This window comes from Chiloscyllium plagiosum, unplaced genomic scaffold, assembly GCF_037043375.1.
Source record: "Chiloscyllium plagiosum isolate Xiang-an unplaced genomic scaffold, Cpla_swu_hap1 HiC_scaffold_8, whole genome shotgun sequence".
Lineage (NCBI taxonomy): Eukaryota > Metazoa > Chordata > Chondrichthyes > Orectolobiformes > Hemiscylliidae > Chiloscyllium > Chiloscyllium plagiosum.
In genome coordinates this window covers 20,042,759-20,064,254 of record NW_028270146.1, presented here as the reverse complement: position 1 = coordinate 20,064,254, position 21,496 = coordinate 20,042,759, and the positions used below count along the sequence as shown (strand labels likewise).

Here is a 21,496-nt window from a genome sequence, read left to right as displayed (position 1 = left end):
TATTTTTTTTTAAAAACTGCTCCATCAACTATCCACGATCAAGGGTCCTCATTGAGTAGTGACTAATGGAATTAAGTACCATCTCCTCTCTGCTGAAGGTATTGCTTAACAGTCAAATTAGCTTATGTCAGGTCAACCTTGTTCCTCAAGCAGTACAATTTCACACAAATTTATCTTGGACCAAGGTGACAGACAGGTGGTGAACTAAGAATATAATAAATATCGCAGTAATGCAGTTAGGGCTTGCGCTTCTGGATTGAGAGGGGTGGTGGGGAGGCACTGAAGCATATTCTCTGGGAAAAGCAACATTTTCAGAGGCACAGACCCTATGAATGCATGAATGGAACTGGTTTTAATAATTGGGAAAATGCTCCTTCCACAACATTGGGAGCCCTCATGAAATCCACTCACCCCTTCCACCGCCAGCACATACCTCTGGTTTCTTCCTGGTCAGAGACAGGCACGAGCACATTGTGGTACTTCCGCAGGTGGACATTCCTGCTGCCGCTCTGAGAGAACGTTTTGTGACAAATGCTGCAACGGTAAGGCTTCTCACCTGCAATCCAATGAAATGTCACTTCAGATAACCCATTTTTGTTTCAATGCTATTTTCTCTCAGCCATGAGAATGGTATCCCCTGTGCAAAATTATTTTTATGCACTTTACTCCAGGTGGTCAAAATGTAGTCTTCACTATCACACAGAGAGTTGTTCAGGCAGAGAGCAAACATGGGAAAGGCGTGGGGATTACGAGAGAGAAAGGAACAAGAGGACTAACCAGATATGGATGAAGAGGGTTGGGAGGAGATTCAAGTCGGGTTAATGCCAATATAAAAAAGCAAAATATTGCTGACACTGGAAACACGAAACAAAAACAAAGCAACGATAAAACTCAGTAGGTTTGGCAGCATCTGTCAAGAAACAGATAGAGAGAACTCCCAGAATCATACATTACATAAGATGCCCTTTGGCCCAGCAAGTCTTCACTGCCAAAACTGTGCTAAATCTACACTAATCTAACTTTCCAGTACTTGGTCCATAACCTTGAATATTATGACATTTCAAGTGTTTATCCATGTACCTTTTTCCCCACATCTACTACCCTCCCAGGTCGTGCATTCCAGAACCCCACCACCCTCGGGGTGAAAAATGATTTCAACTCTCCTCTAAACCTCCTGCCTTTCACCTTAAAAATGTGCCCCCTTATTATTGACTTTTCAACTAACCCTTATCTTTCAGCTGCTTTCTACACAGGCCTCTTGTACGCCTCTATTGAGTCTCTCCCTCAAGCCTATCCAGCCTCTCTTCACAGGCGAAATGCTCCATCCCAGGCAGCATTCCAGTGAACTCCTCAGCACTCCTACAGGGCAATCGCATCCCTCCTATAGTATGGTGACCATAAATGCACACAGTACTCCAGCTGTGGCTTATCCAAAGTTCTGCACTTTTCCAAAATGCTCTTATAATCTATGTCTAAGTGTGGCGCTGGAAAAGCACAGCCGGTCACGCAGCGTCCGAGGAGCAGGAGAGTTCCCCTTCTCCCTCTATACTTTCTCCTAGTTGATTATAACCTTACTACAAAGCCTCCTCCCCTTTATAATCTATGTCTCAACTGAAAAAAGGCAGTGTATGCCTTCTTAGTCACCTTATTAACCTGCCTTCCATCTTCAGAAATTTGTGGACAAGCACCCCAAGGTCCCCTTATTCCTGAGCTTCCTAGTATCTCAAGCACGGAGTAATCCAGAGACTTGTTCCTTCTTCCAAAATGCATCACCTCACACTTATCATCGCTAAGTTCCATCTGTCACTGACAAGATCATCTGACCAATCTGTTTATATCCTCCTGTAACCCAAGATCTTCTTCCTCACTGTCAACTTTCTTATTATTGCATCTATCTAATCTAAATCATACACACAGATACATATCACAATCAGTAATGGACCCAGCACGGATCCGGAGTACACCACTGGATTCCGAGCTCCAGTCACACAAACAGCTTTCTACCACCACCCCCTTGTCTCCTGTTACAAAGCCAATGTTCGATCCAACTTGCCAAGTTACTCTGGATCCTGTGTGCTTTTAATCTTCTTTATCAGTTTCCAATGTGGGACCTTGTTAATGACCTTGCTAAATTCTACGTAAACGACGTCCACTACACTATCTTCATCCACATGTTCGGTCACCTCAAACACTTCAACCAGATTTGTCAGACATGATGCCCTCTTTCAAAGACATGCTGACCACCTCTGATTAAATTTTAAAAACCGAAAGAACTGTAGATGCCGTAAAATCAGGAAGAAAAGCAGAAATTGCTGGAAAAGCTCAGTAGGTCCAGCAACGTCTGTGAAGAGAAATCCATAATAAATTACCCTTCAAAAGGTCACCGGACTCGAAACGTTAACTCTGGTTTCTTTCCACAGATGGGATTCTGTAGTCTGAGGTACAGACAGACATTTCTGTGGCCAGCAGAGAAAAAGCAGAATGGTGTGTTGTTTCCCTGGTGCCAGGATCAAGGATGTCTCAGAGAGGGTGCAGAATGTTCTCACGGGGGAGAGGGGCCAGCAGGAGGTCATTGTCCACATTGGAACCAACGACATTGGAAAGGAAAAGGTTGAGACTCTGAAGGGAGATTACAGAGTTAGGCAGAAATTTAAAAAGGAGGTCCTCAAGGGTAGTAATATCTGGATTACTCCCAGTGCTACGAGCTAGTGAGGGCAGGAATAGGAGGATAGAGCAGATGAATGCACGGCTGAGGAGCCGGTGTATGGAGAAGGATTCACATTTTTGGACCATTGGAATCTCTTTTGGGGTAGAAGTGATCTGTACAAGAAGGATGGATTGCATATAACTTGCAAGGAGACTAATATACTGGCAGGGAAATTTGCTAGAACTGCTTGGGAGGATTTAAACTAGTAAGATGGGGGGGTTGGGATCCAGGGAGATAGTGAGGAAAGAGATCAATCTGAGACTGGTACAGTTGAGAACAGAAGTGAGTCAAACAGTCAGGGCAGGCAGGGACAAGGTAGGAATAATAAATTAAACTGCATTTATTTCAATGCAAGGGGCCTAACAGGGAGGGCAGATGAACTCAGGGCATGGTTAGAAACATGGGACTGGGATATCATAGCAATTACAGAAACATGGCTCAGGGATGGGCAGGACTGGCAGCTTAATGTTCCAGGATACAAATGCTACAGGAAGGATAGAAAGGGAGGCAAGAGAGGAGGGGGAGTGGCGTTTTTGATAAGGGATAGCATTACAGCTGTGCTGAGGGAGGATATTCACGGAAATACATCCAGGGAAGTTATTTGGGTGGAACTGAGAAATAAGAAAGGGATGATCACCTTATTGGGATTGTATTATAGACCCCCCCAATAGTCAGAGGGAAATTGAGAAACAAAGTTATAAGGAGATCTCAGCTATCTGCAAGAATAATAGGGTAGTTATGGTAGGGGATTTTAACTTTCCAAACATCGACTGGGACTGCCATAGTGTTAAAGGTTTAGATGGAGAGGAATTTGTTAAGTGTGTACAAGACAATTTTCTGATTCAGTATGTGGATGTACCTACTAGAGAAGGTGCAAAACTTGAGGAGAAAGTGAGGTCTGCAGATGCTGGAGATCAGAGCTGAAAATGTGTTGCTGGAAAAGCGCAACAGGTCAGGCAGCATCCAGGGAACAGGAGAATCGACGTTTCAGGCATAAGCCCTTCCTGAAGAAGGGCTTAAGCCCGAAACGTCGATTCTCCTGTTCCCTGGATGCTGCCTGACCTGCTGCGCTTTTCCAGCAACACATTTTCAGCAAGGTGCAAAACTTGACCTACTCTTGGGAAATAAGGCAGGGCAGGTGACTGAGGTGTCAGTGGGGGAGCACTTTAGGGCCAGCAACCATAATTCTATTCGTTTTAAAATAGTGATGGAAAAGGATAGATCAGATCTTAAAGTTGAAGTTCTAAATTGGAGAAAGGCCAATTTTGACAGTATTAGGCTTTCGAAAGCTGATGAGAGGCAGATGTTCGCAGGTAAAGGGACGACTGGAAAATGGGAAGCCTTCAGAAATGAGATAACAAGAATCCAGAGAAAGTATATTCCTGTCAGGGTGAAAGGGAATGCTGGTAGGTTTAGGGAATGCTGGATGACGAAAGAAATTGAGGGTTTGGTTAAGAAAAAGAAGGAAGCGTGTCAGGTATAGACAGGATAGATCGAGTGAATCCTTAGAAGAGTATAAAGGAAGTACGAGTATACTTAAGAGGGAAATCAGGAGGACAAAACGGGGACATGAGATAGCTTTGGCAAATAGAATTAAGGAGAATCCAAAGGGTTTTTACAAACACATTAAGGGCAAAAGGGTAACTAGGTAGGGAATAGGGCCCCTCAAAGATCAGCAAAACGACCTTTGTGTGGAGCCGCAGAAAATGGGGGAGATACTAAATGAATATTTTGCATTAGTATTTACTGTGGAAAAGGATATGGAAGATATAGACTGTAGGGAAATAGATGGTGATATCTTGCAAATTGTCCAGATTACAGAGGAGGAAGTGCTGGATGTCTTGAAACGGTTAAAGGTGGATAAATTCCCAGGACCTAATCAGGTGTACCCGAGAACTCTGTGGGAAGCTAGAGAAGTGATTGCTGGGCCTCTTGCTGAGATATTTGTACCATCGATAGTCACAGGTGAGGTGCCGAAAGACTGGAGGTTGGCAAATGTGGTGCCACTGTTTAAGAAGGGCGGTAAAGACAAGCCAGAGAACTATAGACTGGTGAGCCTGACCTCAGTGGTGGGCAAGTTGTCGGAGAGAATCCTGAGGGACAGGATGTACATGTATTTGGAAATGCAAGGACTCATTAAGGATAGTCAACATGGCTTTGTGCATGGGAAATCATGTCTCACAAACTTGATTGAGTTTTTTGAAGAAGTAACAAAGAAGATTGATGTGGGCAGAGCAGTAGATGTGATCTCTGGACTTCAGTAAGGCATTTGACAAGGTTCCCCATGGGAGACTGATTAGCAAGGTTAGATCTCATGGAATACAGGAAGAACTAGCCATTTGGATACAGAACTGGCTCAAAGGTGGTGGTGGAGGGTTGTTTTTCAGACTGGAGGCCTGTGACCAGTGGAGTGTCACAAGGATCGGTGCTGGGCCCTCTACTTTTTGTCATTTACATAGATGATTTGAATGCGAGCATAAGAGGTACAGTTAGTAAGTTTGCAGATGACAGCAAAATTGGAGGTGTAGTGGACAGCGAAGAGGGTTACCTTAGATTACAACAGGATCTGGACCAGATGGACCAATGGGCTGAGAAGTGGCAGATGGAGTTTAATTCAGATAAATACGAGGTGCTGCATTTTGGGAAAGCAAATCTTAGCAGGACTTATACACTTAATGGTAAGGTCCTAGGGAGTATTGCTAAACAAAGAGACCTTGGAGTGCAGGTTCATAGCTCCTTGAAAATGGAGTCGCAGGTAGATAGGATAGTGAGGAAGGCGTTTGGTATGCTTCCCTTTATTGGTCAGAATATTGAGTACAGGAGTTGGGAGGTCATGTTGCAGCTGTACAGGATATTGGTTAGGCCAATGTTGGAATATTGCATGTAAATCTGGTCTCCTTCCTATCAGAAAGATGTTGTGAAATGTGAATGGGTTGGGAAAAGATTTACAAGGATGTTGCCAGGGTTTGAGGATTTGAGCTATAGGGAGAGGCTGAGCAGGTTGGAGCTGTTTTCCCTGGAGCATCGGAGGCTGAAGGGGTGACCTTATAGAGGTTTACAAAATTATGAAGGGCATGGATAGGATAAATAGACAAAGTCTTTACCCTGGGGTCGGGGAGTCCAGAACTAGATGGCATAGGTTTAGGGTGAGAGGGGAAAGATATAAAAGAGACCTAAGGGACAACTTTTTCACACAGAGGGTGGTACGTGTGTGGAATGAGCTGCCAGAGGACGTGGTGGAGGCGGGTACAATTGCAATATTTAAGAGGCATTTGGACGGGTATATGAATAGGAAGGGTTTGGAGGGATATGGGCCGGGTGCTGGCAGGTGGGATTAGATTGGGTTGGGATATCTGGTCGGCATGGACAGGTTGGACCAAAAGGTCTGTTTCCATGCTATACATCTCTATGATTCTGTGCTGCTAGACCTGCTCAGTTTTTCCAGCAATTTGTTTTGTCTCTGATTAAATCTTGCCTCGTTCAGAGTCTAATATGACTTTACTTTTAAATAGCGAACTGACGCTGCCGACCTTCTGAGTTTTATCAGTGCTCTGTGCTTTTATAATGCCAGCAGAGGTTTGATTGGGTCCAATCCAATCTTTCTAATGTGATCTACTTTTCCCTTAACCCCTGCCTCTCCACACTCACCTGCACCGCCGCCTCTATGTAACACACAAACAATCATGAGTCCAGATAGAACTCGGTGCGGCTTAGGACATGGACAAGAGCAACACTTAGGAGCAGGTGAAGCTTAATGTGTGAGGGTGGGGCATGGTCGAGTGCGAGGGTATCAAAAACATAGATAAAAGTTCCAGCAGCAGATGAGGACAAGGTAGAGATGACAGCAGCAAATTTAACGTCAGTGTGAGTAGACAGTCTCCCTGATAGAAGTCAGAGGGTGTAACTGACTGCCTTTAGTCTGCTCAAGTTCGGAGACAGTGAGCATGAAGGGAAATGGAAGTGAAGCGAGGGAACATTTGGCAGTGGAACAGCTTCGGTCTTCTCCACGTTGAACAGGAGGAAACCACAGCCAGTCCAAAGCACTGAGGCAGGACCAAGCGGGAGCCTTCATCAGTAACAATCTTGTGATTCTGAGAGGCAAAATAATAGAGAAACTGCACAACAAGACAAGCACCAAGAAGAAAAAGTAGCAGCAACACAAGATAATGCAGAGGAGAGCTGGACTAAGATGATGGAAACTAAACCACATAAAACATTGCCCTGGAACAGGGCATTCTTCATAAATTCCACTCAGGAAGTGAAATGGCTCCACACCCTATTCAGCTTCATATGGCCCTAACACCACACCTGCCCTTCTCACAGCAAATGCAAGAGCCCAGTACCTGAGTGTACGACCATGTGTTTACGAAGACTGGAATATTCTGTAAAACAACGTCCGCAGCTTCCTGCTTCACAAACGAATGGTTTCTCTCCTAACGGAAAGGGAGACACAGCAGCAAATTACCATGGCTCCCCGAAAGGAAAACACATTAGTGGTGTCTACAAAGGTAACAGGGTGGGGAGGGAAGCAAGTTCTCTTGCCTTCACTTAGGCTGAAAATTGTTCAAAAACAAAAGTTACCCTGAGCTTTCCAAAAAGCGGGAGTCAAGAGCTGAAATGTTGGGGTCTCTGAGCTCAGAAGCGGCAATGGACATTGAGGAGCTCTGACCAAGTTTAAGTAGATCTAACAGGCCCTCACTTGCATAGCTACCCTCTCCTCTCTCAATTCTCATTGTGACAATATTCAAACCTCAAAATGGAGAGACAGTGAGAAATAAGGTTGATGTCACACAACACCAGGTTATAGACCAACAAGTTTATGTGAAATCACAAATTTTCGGAGCGCAGCCCCTTCGTCAGGTGAAGTGAGAGAGCAGAGCAAACAGACAGAGAATTTAAAGGCAGTGAGATCGAGGGCAGCGATCAAAATTTCATACAACTGGTGTGAGTGGAGTGTCAAATAATACATCTCTGCACATGGCCAATGGTGTTAGACAGTGCGAGTAAAGTGTCAACAGCTGAATAACAAGTGAAGGGAAGATCTGTAATCTAATAAAATGAGGCAGAGAGATAATTACAAAAAACTTAAAATAAGGTGGTGCTGGAGATAAATTAAATGACTGGAATAACGTGATAAGTAGAAGAGTCACATGCCGAGGGTCTAATGAAAGTAATAAGTAATCCAAAACTGTACAAACTAATTAAGGTAGAGAAATGATCATTTATCAAGACGATGGTGTCAGAACAGGACAGTAAGGAATATTTTACAGATACACAACAATGTGGTGCTGTACAGAGGTTTGAACCCACATCCCATGGCTATGCCACCATGTTCCCCCATTACAATTGTGCGTTACATGTAACCGAATCTTTATAAACCTTGGCCCAGATTGTGTTTGCCACACAGAGTGGGATAAAGGTTACGTTCTTCCAAAGAGCGGTGAATGATGACCCAGAAATATTTTGTGTTCTTTTCATGTTGACTATTCTCCAACATCCCTTGCATTCCCACAGGACAAACTTCTACAATCTCAAACTATGTTTTGTTATTATTAAAACAAAGCTTGAACTGAAAGTACAAGTTGGCTCTCAGCGATGCCATCAACAACTCAGACAGAGTTGGTGAACAACCACTCTCACAGAGACATGTGCCATCAAAAAACCTGAATGGAAACTCAATTTTGCTGGGAATCATTAAAAAAAGTGACATCACGCGCTAATGCCAGTCTGTACCAGTGTGAATTCGCATGTGGTTCTTCAAGTTGCCAGCTGTTGTAAACTTCTTCGCACAGTCAGCTTCGGGACAGATGTACGGCTTCTCTCCGTTGTGTGTCCTCATGTGGACCTTTAACCTCTGGAGCACATAGAAACTCTTCCCGCATCCTTCCTTCGGGCAGGTGAAGGAGCGATCATTCCTTTTGGGAAGGGAGGATTTACCAGGTGGAAGGAAATAGAAAGATGCAGTTGTGGAGTAGGGAGCAAGGGAATGGGGGGGGGGGGTGAAGAGAGAGAAAACACGGGAGTGAGAGAGAAGGCGGGGGAGAGAGAGAGAGAGAGAGAGAGAGAGAAGGCGAGGGAGAGGGGACAGAGAGAGAGAGAGAGAGAGAGAGAGAGAGAGAGAGAGAGACCGCGAGCGAGGTAGATGGGAGAGTAGACAGACAAGACATGGTGGTCAGGAAGTGGGGAAAACGAGGCCTCAGTGCAAAAGCAAAGTGTGGGAAGCAGGAGATATGGTTTACTTCCTACATATTAAAATTATCCAAGGAAATGGGGATAGTGCTGGACAATGCCATTGAACCAGATCAACCATAATTTCACAGAATGGCGGAGTAGGCTCAAAAAGCTGAATAACCACATCCTGCTCTAATTCCTTACATTCTCCCATGGCCTCCAGTTTATTTTGTTTATTTACTATACAAACTTCAAACTATTTTAGTGATATTCTCTCGTTTTCTTTCTGAAAAGCGGTCCTGATGGGCCTGGGGTTCAAATTCACATACCACAGCTGTGACAGCAATAACGAAATAAATGTGAATAAGTCAAAGCCTTTCCAGTGGCTATCCTTCTACTTTGCACCTGATCAATAAATTAGTTTAGCGGTAAAAGTGTAAAGTAAGAGATCGGTGGTAAAGGGTGAAATATATTGTGGGGGTGGGAGGGCAGAATTTAGTCACTTGTTATGGACTAGGCCAGACCACTCAAAAACATTCTTAAGCAGGCAGCCCAGACCATAACTTCACAATTTGTTTCGCTAAGTGTACAGTGTAAATTACCCAGAGTAAGTTAGCGAGGTTGACCACCAGGTTTTAAAACAGGCAAGACATTATTCACAAAACTACACAATGAAAAATAAAGAACAGCACAAAGAACACAGGCTACTCAAACTAGACTTAATTATGCTGCTCTGAATATACACAACAGTCCCAATAAACAAACCCCCCTGAAACTCAGTCAAAATGTAATAAATGCTTACAGGCCAAAATTAGAAGGGCAGAAGGAAAGAGAGTTTAGCAGCCTGTTTCCACACAGCTGAACTCCTAACTAGTTCTGGACTGAACTCTCAGCTAGAGAGCTGACCACTCCCCTTTCATTATACAGGTTACTTCTAAAACATGACCACTTTGGCGTGAAGTCTCATCTGTTTACATATAAACAAAAGGCCTCTCCAAATTCTTTTCTCATCTCTATACCAAACTAGCCACCTCAGAGCCAGGAGGGTTTTATGACCCCTCTGAAAAAAATCAAAGACACAGTATCCTTCAGAAAAGGAACAGCTTTTAGAAAAAAGGGATCAGCTTTGTGACATTCTGTTTTTACTTATAGGCCTTTTCTTAAAAAGAAAAGTGTCTGTAAACTAGCTTGTCTTGGTATATGTGTACAGTCTATTCCTTTAAAATACATGAAAAAGTTGGAAACGCAATGGACCTAGAAGAGCCCAATCTTCCTGGCTTTAAATTTGCTTCAACATAAGACACTGGGAAGAGAATGTTAGATTTGGAGAGGCGGTGGAAGGGTGAATGGGAGAGGGGGTAGGAGAGTGAATGAAGGCGGGGACCTTGAATTATTTTTTGGTTAGCCCTTTGGTCCTTTAATATCCTTCGCTTGAATGACAAGTGGGTGACCTTCAAAAGTGTGATAACAAGAGCTCAGAATCATTATGTTCCTGTTAGAGTGAAAGGCAAGACTGATAAGATTAGGGAACAATGGATGAATAAAGCTATTGAAGTTCTAGTCAAGGAGGGAAAAAAAAATTGATATTGACAACTGGAATCAACTCAATCTCTTGAAGAGTATAAACAGTGTAGGGCATTCCTCAGAAGGTAGGCAAAGAGGGGATGTGAGATAGCCTTGGCAGGTAAGTTCAAAGATAATCCAAGAAGATTCTGCAAATACATTAAGAGCGTGAGAGCAACTAGAGAGAGAGTAGAACCCTTAGAGATTAATGAGGTCGTCTTTGAGTTGAATTGCAGAACATAGGAGAGACAGTAAATGAATATTTCAAATCAATTTTTACTGTTGAGAAAGAAACAAAAGATGGATAACTCAAGGAAATAAATATTAATATTTTGAAAACAGTTCACATTACAGAAAAGAAGTGCTGAAGGTCTTAGAAAACATAAAAGTAGATAAATCTCCAGGACCTGATCAAGTGTATTCCAGGACATCATGAGAAGTTAGGGAGGAAATTGCAGGGCCCCGGCAGAAATATTTGTATCATCTATAAACACAAGTGAAGTATCGGAGGACTGGAGGGTGGTTAATGTTGTGCCATTGTTTAAGAAAGGCTGCAAGGAGAAGCCTAGAAACCATAGACCTGTGAGTCTGACATCGGTGGTGGTTAAACTGTTGGAGGTGATTCTGAAAGATAGGATTTATATGCATTTGGAGGGGCATGGAATGATTTGGGATAGTTAGCATGGCTTTAATGAATTACCAAAAAAATTGACGAGGGCAGAGCGGTAGACATTGTTTATTTGGACTTTAAGAAAGCCTTTGACAAGGTTTTGCATGGTACACTAATTAATAAAGTTATGGGATTCACGCTGAGTTTGCCAATTGAATACAAAATTGGCTTTCAAGTAGGAGACAGACAGTGATGGAGGATTATTTTTCAGACTGGAGTCCTGTGACCAGCAGTGTTCCACAGGGATCAGTACTGGGTCATTTACATAAATGATTTAGAGGAAAATATAGGAAGTATGGTTGGTAAGTTTGCAGGTGACACCAAAATTGGTGGTACAGTCGACAGTGAAGAACACTATCTAAGATTACAAAGAGATCTTGATCAATTCGGTCAATAGACTAAGGATTGGCAGATGCAATTCCATTTTGGATAAATTGCAACATTTAAAAGGTATTTGGATGGGTATATGAATAGGAAGGGTTTGGAAGGATATGGGCCAGGTGCTAGCAGATGGGACTAGATTGGGTTGGGATATCTGGTTGGCATGGATGGGTTAGACCGAAGGGTCTGTTTCCATGCTGTACATCTCTATGACTCTAAATGTGAGGTATTGCATTTTGGTAAAACAAACAAGGGCAGGACTTATACAATTAATGGTAAGACCGACCCTCTGTAGTGTTGTAGGACAGAGACACCGAGGAGTTTAGGTGCATAATTCTTTAAAATTTGCTTCACAGGTAGATAGGGTGATAAAGAAGGCATTTAGCAAGTTTGCCTTCATTGCTCAGACCATTGAGTATAAGAGTTGGGGTATCATGTTGAGGTTATACAGGATATTGGTGAGGCCTCTTCTGAAGTACTGCATGCAGTTTTGGTCACCTGTTACAGGAAGGATAATATTAAGCTGGAGAGAGTTCAGAAAGGATTTACCAGGATTCGCCAGAAATGAAAGGGCTGAAATATCAACTGGAAAGACTGGGACATTTTTTACTGGAGTATAGGTGGTTGAGGGGTGACCTTACTGAGATTTATAAAATCATGACGGACACAGACAAGATGAAATATAAAGGGTCTTTTCTTGACAATGAGGGAGCTTTAAAGGGGGGGAATATTTTTAAGGTGAGGGGAGAAAGCTTTAAAAAGGACATGAGAGGCAACTTTTTTTATTTTTTTTTTTACACACACAGGGTGGTTTTTGTGTGGAATCAATTTCCAGAGCAAGTGGTGGATGCAGGTACAGCTACAATGTTTAAAAAACATTGAATAGCTTCATAAATAGGAAAGGTTTGGAGGGATGTGGATCAAGCGCAGGCAGGTAACACTAGTTTAGTTCAGGAACATGGTCAATGTGGACGATTTGGACAAAAGGATTTGTTTCCATGCTGTATAACTTAGTTTGCAAATTTCTGTGTCACAGTTTGGTTTTGCATTTGCATCTTTAGATATGCCTCAGTGTCAAGCAATCCCGAAAATGAAAAACTTTTCGCCCCACTGCCAACCAAATACAGAGTGCAGGCATGTAGTTATGAAATATGGTTTTGAACTCACTTGTGTGTTTTCAGGTGATATTTCAGGTGCGCATGCCAGAGAAAGGTCCTGCTACATCCGTCATAACAGCACTTCAGGGTCTTCTCACTTCGTGGAGTGGTGTGCTGCAGCTCAGGAGTTAAATCTTCCTTACAGCTGGATGCTTTACTGTCATTGGTGGGCTCTGCTGAAAGCGAAAATCACACATCACAAAAGGCAGCCGAGAAAAACCGGTGCTCAGGCAGCAAGCAGATTTCAACTGGCCACTACCTGTCGGAAATACAATTTCTGCTTCTTCTTCTACTGCAGTTGTGTCAGCACAAATTAACAACACAGGCCACCATCTACCAACATTTATATGGATGGCACTGGTTAAGCGCAGCAGGCCAGGCAGCATCCAAGGAGCAGGAGAATCGACGTTTCGGGCATGAGCCCTTATTCAGGCTGCTGCCTGACCTGCTGCGCTTTTCCAGCAACACGTTTTCAGCTCTGATCTCCAGCATCCGCAGTCCTCACTTTCTCCATGGCACTGGTTAAACCAGACATGTCTAAATAGTCTTGGTAATACGTGTATATGGACAGAAAACAGTCTAGAGGTGGGCCTTAAAGATGTCAAGTAATTAGATTAGATTAGATTCTCCTACAGTATGGAAACAGCCCTTCGGCCCAACAAGTCCACACCGATCCTCCGAAGAGCAACCCACCCAGACTCCTGACTAAGGCACCTAACACTAAGGGCAATTTAGCATGGCCAATTCACCTGACCTGCACATCTTTGGACTGTGGGAGGAAACCGGAGCAGATACGGGAGAATGTACAAACTCCATACAGACAGTTGCCCGAGGTTGGAATCGAAGCCGGGCCCCTGGCACTGTAAGGCAGCAGTGAGCCACTGTGCCGCCCATTAACTTAATTCAACGTAGAATCTCTACAATGCAGAATGAGGCCATACAGCCCAAATCTGCACCAACCCTCCAAAGAGCATCCCATCCTTGTAACTGTGCATAGTATTTTTACCACAGCTAGCCTGCACATCCCTGGACAATTGAGCATGTCCATTCCACCCAACGTGCATGTCTTTGAACTGAGAGGAAACCACAGCACCTGGTGAAAATCCACACAAACGGGGAGGGGGAGAACATGCAATGCCTACATGGGCAGTTTCCCAAGGCTGGAATCGAACCTGGGTCCCTGGCACTGAGGAAGTATTGCTAACCACTGAGCCACCATGCCTCATCATGGTTAGTAATGGGATGTGATTATTTACTCCGGCATCTGGATCGTCCTTGGGAGGAACAAGTGTTGCTACACTTCTTCAAAACAAATGGTCCTTGGGGTTTGTGTGGTACCCACTTCTGTCTATTTTCACCAGTCCAGTCCATACGATGGAACATGGCCAATCTACTTCTCGCCCTCCTTTGCAGGAGTGGTTCCTATTCCAAATCTTTGAAGAAGGGAAGATCAGGGAATGTCACAACAATTTGTTCCAATGCCTCTGGACCAGTTTGTGAAGGGTAGGGAAATACAGGAAATTCCTTGGTTGTCAAGCAAGTTGAGATGTTCAGAGGTGGCAAAAATGGGACAGAGATGCAAGTTCTTCCCTTTTGCTTTCCATACTATTTTTGGGGAGAGGTCGGTGTGGGAGGGGGGGAATTCAGAAGAAGAGAAACAAAGGTAAAATAAAACAAGAGGTCACTGGTCTCAAAACGTTAACTCTGTTTTCTCTCCACAGATGCTGCCAGACCTGCTGAGTTGCTCCAGCAATTTTTTGTTCCCGTGCATTTAAGAGAAACAAAAGTCGTGCCACTGAAAAATAAAATCGAGGTGATCCTCCCAAAAGTACAAAAAGGTGTGTGGGGGGGCGGGGGGAGGGCGGGGGGAGGGGAGCCCACTGACAGTGAGCAACCAAGGGGCAGGCCACAGCAGCGATATCCTCCCGGCTCCAGACACCAAGGGCTGCCTGTCCCCTTCAGAGAGGATACTTGGGAGTAACCCACAACTGCAGCCGGTCGGCATCTTCAGGATAAAGAGGAGGTGAAAGATCAGAGTGATGGCAGAAACAGGAGCTGAACAAGAGAGGACAGGATGTTAGAAATGAAACTTTTTGTTTTGCTCATGATGCAATTTGAAAATGCAAGCATGGTGCTCAGAAGATATAATTCTTGGGCAGCCAACTGCACCGCAGGAAGCGTTTAAGAACTTGCATACATCAAAAAACAAAAAAGGACATAAAGCTGTCAGTACCTTTGGAATCCTTCACCAGTTCTGCTCTAGTTGCAGCCACAAGACTGTCATGGGCTAATTCCTGCACACGGAGATACCATGGAGTACTCCCATCCACGCTTTCATTGGCAGCAGTCACACTTCTGGCATCAGGTCCCTCAGCTTGAATTGGCAGCCCAGGGTCAGAGGCAGAGGGTTCACCTGGAAAACCACATGCTCCATTTATATAGTGCCCTTCAAAGCCTCGGGACTTTGCAAAGCACCCCAAGGTCAATTAAGTACTCGACAGTATAGAAATCAAAGAGGAAATACACTATTCTATAAAAAGAATAAAAGAATTACACAAGTTGAGGATAGGCCAATGCCCTACTTTATGAAAACCAAAAGAACACTGAATGCTGTAGATCAGAAACAAAAACAAAAATAGAGGTTTCTGGAAAAGCTCAGGAGGTCTGGCAGCAGAGGAAGGATCACCAGACCCAAAATGTTAACTTTGATTCCCCTTCACAGATGCTGCCAGAACCACTCAGCTTTTCCAGGAACCTCTGTTCTTGTCCCTGCTTTAAGAAACTCAAATAGTGTAAAGATGATTGAGAACTTAAATTCTCTAAAGAAAACAATACGCTCTCTATGGATTTTCTTGCAAAATGCAGACAGCAGAACTTTCTGATCAACCTATTTAGAGACGCTAGTACTCACCACTGGAACAGGTGGGACTTGAACCTGGGTCCCTGGCTCAGAGATAAGCACACTACCACTGTATCATAAGAGCCTTTAGAGCAGACCTTTCAGGATATTTCCTAACTAATCTATTCAGAGATAGTACTACACACCACTGGAGGTGAGACTGAACCCAGGCTCCTGGCTCATGGTAGGGACATGACCAGACCTTAACCCTATTGCAGCCTTGTTTCTTTGTGATGTTGATGGTGGGATAAATACCAGCCAGTAAAATGTGGTGAATTCCCCAACACCTTCTGCAAAACAGCATTTGCAAGACAGCGACAGTCCCTCAGTTTGACAACTCCATCTAAGTGGGAGCCCAATCAGCTGGATTTTGTGTTTGAATCTGAGGTGCCATAAAAGGGGTTAAATGGGAACACTATCTGGGAGCAGAGTTGGTTCTTGACAGACCAGCACTCCATGCCAATGCCTGATACAGGTCATTAATTTCTCCCATTTGTAATTGTGTGCAAGGCCAGGGAGGAGCAAGTATTGGAAACACAAAAGTAGCTCAGGATCCCACTCTTGATGGTGGTCCAGCAAACCCCGACTTCCTGTCCCCCAATTACCAGCATCAGTACAAAATCTGTTTGTGAGCATCATGCAACCAACAGTTAACCTGCCTGCCCAGGATCATTGTCAAGGTTTACAAGGTTAGTATAGCAGAAGGCTGAAGCACCCAGTAACAATCAACATCCTTTAAAAAAAACAGAGAAAGATCACTGTGGGGGTGGGTGCAGTTGAACATTACAATATTTTCTCAATTCAAAAAAAATTAGCACTTTACTAATTGCCTGACTGCCTGTTTACATGTCCCCAACATCTCAAGCATTTGATGATTAAAAGGGAAGATATAATAAATATCTGTTTCAAAGTAAAATCATTTCCAGGCCAGCTGCATGTGTTTGTTGTGATCTTATAATGCAAGTGAGTTTAGAAACTACACAGTGACCAGCTGAAACAATCAGACCTTTATATTAACAAAGAGCAGAGCCAGACTTCACACCCTGCCAATGAAGCAGGCTAAGAATAAACTGATTGTGATTGGAGACACAGAGTGCTAAACACAGAGGGGTTAGATAGCAAGGCACATGTTTGTGACACAAATACTGCAGATCCTTTCCAACACCATTGTGTCCTTCCAGTCCTTTATCCTTTATTTGTTTATCCAGCTTCCCTGGAACATGTCCAATACTGTTCACCTCAACTACCCTTGTGGCAGCGAGTTCCATCTTTCAATTATCGTCTGGGTAAAGAGGCTCCCATTCAATGGCCTATTGGCTTTATTACAGACTACCTAACATTTGTGGCCCCAAAGCATGGCCTTCACTGCAAGGGAAACCATCTTTACATCAACCCTTTGATACCCTTGAGGCTTTTTGTCACATTTCAGTCTTATTTCTAAGAGCCCCAGCCTGCTTAATCTTTTCCGAAGGTAACAGTCTCTCACTTCTGGTATTATTTTTGCATTTATTCTAACAACAGAGGACAGGTTGTTCAGAGTACCCCAAGTATGCTCTAAACAGAGCTCAATGTGTTTTCTGTTTCCCTCCAGGAAGGAAACGGTTTTTAGTTTACATTTTTAAAATAAAGCTTATTAACCCAACTAGGTAAAAACAAGGACTGCAGATGCTGACTACAAATACTGATTTGTTAGTCTGTAATCCTAAATCCATTACACCTTGATGCTGACTTTCCAAAATCCATATGATCGTATTCACCCAGCAAAGTTTAACCCTTGTACTTGCCTATATTTAAATTAATTTGCTAATAACAAGAACATTCCATAATGTAATGTTTTCCTGTATTTTGTCACAGTCACACAGAGGTAGTGGCAATGTCACTGGACGAGTAATTCAGAACCCCAGGCTAGTGTTCTGGGAAAATGAGTTAGAATCCCACAATAAAAGGTGAAGTTACTGTAATCCTACCGAATCACATGGCTATTCTGTAGTTAGAGGTAGATACTTGATAATGGTTTAATCTGAGGGTCACCATGCCTCAGGCAAGAGGAGAGATTGAGGAGAGCCACTTATGGTAACCTCAGCTGGTGCGGGAACTAAATTCATGCTGCATCACAGGCAACTGAGCTAACCGACCCCAAAATCCCACAACAGTAGGTGCTGGAATATAAATTTAATACAAATCTGGAATTTAAAAGCTAGTCTAATGGCGACCACATATCATAGCTAATTGTCGGTAAAACCCACCCGATTCACTAACATACTTTACGGAAGGAAATCTGCTGTCCTTACCTGGTCTGGCCGACATGTGACTCCAGACCCACAGTTATGGAGCAGACATTTGAAATAACCCAACAAGCCACTCAGCTCACAGACATTTTTGGATATGCAATAAGTGCTAGGCCAGCCAGCAAGGCTTACATCCCACAAATGGGAAAAAAAGATGCAGCTCCACATCGCCTGCAAATTTTAAAATTGCACTTCTCATTCTTTGGTCCCTGTAAAATATAGTTTCCTACTTGTAATCAGTTTCAGTAACTACTTTAGCCATTGACGCCCTCTCACTTTGTTGTTTCAGCCAGCCTACCATCTGCTCTGCGGCTTGTCCCAGCTCCTCACATTTTGAATTGAGTCAACGTGGTGTCTTGTCGCTCAATTTCTTTTGCTGTTATCGATCCCGAAACACTTTGCAGTTCTTCTCAATTAGGAACTTAAAAAAAAGTATGTTTTTTTTAAAAAAACATTACCTTAAGGTAAATATTTGGGTATCTTTAACAACTCCCACTATAAGTGCACACATCAGAAAAGATAAAAGCTCTTGGCCCCTAAATATGCTGCTCCATGCTCTTTTTGATCTTACACTTGAACAGTAGCAATTGCGAAGCTTCCAACAGCAGAATCCAAATCACTGATCCCTGTCACAATATGTCAGCCTAACTGCAACTCAACTGAGAAATTAGGGGGGAGATGGCTGGATGTAGAGAGCTTCATCACCTAGATTCAAATGGTGTCGAACAGAGATTAAACATTCAACTTCCAATCGTCTTTACATTTCTTTCAAGCCTTAGACCACATAGCTTTCCCCTCATGTCACTTTTTTCCCCTTGATCACGGCTTCTTTCACTTGTTAATCGTCTCCTTTACATTTCTGCCTTATCATTTCCCACAAACTGACCTTATTGTTCAGAGACCACAGGAGAAAATGTAAGAGGAGGGATGCTTGGCACTTTGTTGGTTTGGAACTTAGAAAACAACGGCTCAAAGCCAACAGCACACCTCAAAAATGAAACGCAAACCCATTGCCCATCACTGTAACAAGGAAAGTTTCATGGAAAAATATTTAAATCCACCCTGCAAAATTATGGAGTCTCTCACATTCCCACTTTGCAGAGGTTTCTGAAGTAACTTCTTTTTCTTTTAATAAGCTCATCAGTTCACAAGAAGAGTCAAAACAGAAGTTGCTGGAAAAGCTCAGCAGGTTAAGCAAAGTTAACGTTTCCGGTCCGATGACCCATCCCTTGATTGAACTCGAAGGGTCGCCGGACCCGAAATGTTAACTTTGGTTTCTCTTCACAGCTGTTGCCAGACCTGCTGAGCTTTTCTAGCAACTTGTTTTTGGTTCTGATTTAGTGTCCGCAGTTCTTCAGAAGAAGAGTCAAACTGGACTCAAAACGTTAATTGTCTCTCTCTCTCCTCAGATGCTCCCAGACCTGCTGAGTTTCTCCACCACTTTCTGCTTTTATTTTAGATTTTCAGTATTCACTGGAGTTTGCTTTATTGCAGAGACTCTGTTTCACTTACCAGAGACTGGAGCTTGGTTATCTAATGTATTATCACTGCCTTTGCTTGGAGGCAGACATTGGCCAGCACTCTGTTCTGGCTCCTCAAACCCTTTTCCCAATGGTATGAAAGTATTCTGGACAAACTGTACCAGCAACTGTAAATAAAGCAGGTCAGAACATCAGCAGTTAAATCGAAACACATGACAGTGCTATGATACCTGGTGGTAGAACAACAATACAGGACAGACAAGAGAGAGTAAACGATTCCAAGGTTACAGTAAATCATGAATGTCATAACCATGAGAATACCTGAAGCCACACCTTATTTACTGTCAAAGTCCATTTAGGTCTCATTTAACAACGGAATCACCAGTGTCCCCTTGGGGCTCAGAAGGTCGAGAATTCACATGGTACTCTCTCTCAAGTTACAAAGTGGAAGAGCAGTGGTTCACTTCACAGAGAGACAACAGGAGCACGGAGGGTGTAAGGACTTCTTTTGTACACTTCATAGGAGTTGAGGACAGCTGGGAATTATGGAGACGTCAACTCTGCTTTAAGCAAAGCCAATCTTAATGCTGCAAGTGAGCAACTGAGAGGAGTTTGAGGTAAGGAAGGGGAAGTTACAAGTACAGTCTCAGGCTTGACAAGAAGTCCACGAATATTGGGTAGTGGAGTTAACCACACAAAAAAAAACAAAGGACTGCAGATGCTGGAAGATCAGAAACAAAATCAGAAATTGCAAGAAAAACTCAGCAGATCTGGCAGCATCTGTGGGGAGAAAGCAGGGTTAACGTTTTGGGTCTAGTGACCCTTCTTCAGAACCGCAGTTAACCTCACAGTTCACAGAGTAGGTCTAACAATATGAGTACTAATTGCCTGTCTTCGGCAAAAAAAAATCCTTGTACTCATATAGTGCTTTTAACACAGCAAATCACGCCTCACCAGAGGCACTAGTCAAAATTCCTGAATAGTCCCAGAGCAGGAGGATTCAACTGAGGACCATGGTTATAATAACACTTGTTATACTGAGCCCAAATCTGACAAAGAATGATTAGGCTGGTAGTGTGTATGGTGTTTGAAGTTGTCACAGTGGCAGTACTTTTGTCTTGGAGTCAGGAAATCATGGGGGGGGGCAACTCATTGTATAAATAATCTGAGGTGACACTTCAGTGGAATACTCGGAGTGCTGCACTGCTAGAGGCACCATCTTTTGCAGCACACTTCAAATCAAGACCCAGTCTGGCTTTTGATGGATGTCAAAGTCAGCAAGGCTTTCTTCAATAAAGAGCTTTCACCAGAGTCCTAAACAATATTTATTCCTTGATCAAAATCACTAAAATACATTAACGAGCAAAACTAGAGCCCATGGGAACCTAGGGGGAAACTCTCTGCTGGTTGGAGTCATAGCTGGCACATAGGAAAATGGTTGCTGGAGTTACCTCAGCTCCAGGACACCTCTGCAGGGATTCCTCAGGGTAGTGTACTCGGCCTAACCATTTTCACCTTCCCTCCATCAGTAGTGGGGATATTTGCTGATGATTGCACAGGGTTCAGCACTATTCACAACTCCTCAGATAATGAAAAGTCCATGTACAAATGCAGCAAGACCTCGACAATATCAAGGTTTAGGCTGACAAGTGGCATGTGATATTTGTGCCACCTGAATGCCAGTGGCAGCAAACACCTCCAACAAGAGAATCAAACCAGCATCCCTTATTACTCAATGACATTACAATTGCTGAATCCCCTACCATCAACAGCTTTAGGTTTACTACTTACCAGAAACTGAACTAGATTAGCCACATAAATATTGTGGCTACAAGAGCAGGTCAGAGGCTAGAAATCTTGCATCAAATCGGTCATCGCCTGACTCCCCAAAGCCTGCTCACAGTCTACAAGGTTCAAGTCAGGGGTTTATTGAAGTACTTCCCACTTGCCTGGATGAACACAGCTCCATCAACGCTCAAGAAACTTGATACTTTCAGGAGAAAACAACTCACTTGATGAGCACCACATCAACAAAGATTCACTCCTTCGCTTCGCAGCGCTCAGTAAAAGTGTCTACCATCTTCAACACTGGGTAGTGTTGGCATTCAGGTACGTAATTCTTTGAAATTTGCATCACAGGTAGAAAGAGTGGTTAAGGCAACAGCAGCATGTTTGCCTT

General features: G+C 43.4%; 1 protein-coding gene across 2 annotated transcripts in view; it reads right to left on the bottom strand.

Annotated features, from left to right (window-relative positions):
• Nucleotides 1–21,496, bottom strand: part of LOC122553381 (zinc finger protein 410-like) — a 42,901-nt gene that overhangs the window by 8,423 nt on the left and 12,982 nt on the right. Inside the window, exons 4-9 of one of the 2 annotated variants that reach the window (XM_043697069.2) lie at nt 19,349–19,484; nt 14,883–15,062; nt 12,660–12,825; nt 8,441–8,622; nt 7,051–7,140; nt 434–556 (exon numbers count right to left, since the gene is read on the bottom strand). In XM_043697069.2, the coding sequence (XP_043553004.1) occupies nt 434–556; nt 7,051–7,140; nt 8,441–8,622; nt 12,660–12,825; nt 14,883–15,062; nt 19,349–19,484 (877 nt within the window). The remainder of the gene's footprint in view (nt 1–433; nt 557–7,050; nt 7,141–8,440; nt 8,623–12,659; nt 12,826–14,882; nt 15,063–19,348; nt 19,485–21,496) is intronic. The other variant, XM_043697070.2, reaches the window with a different exon arrangement.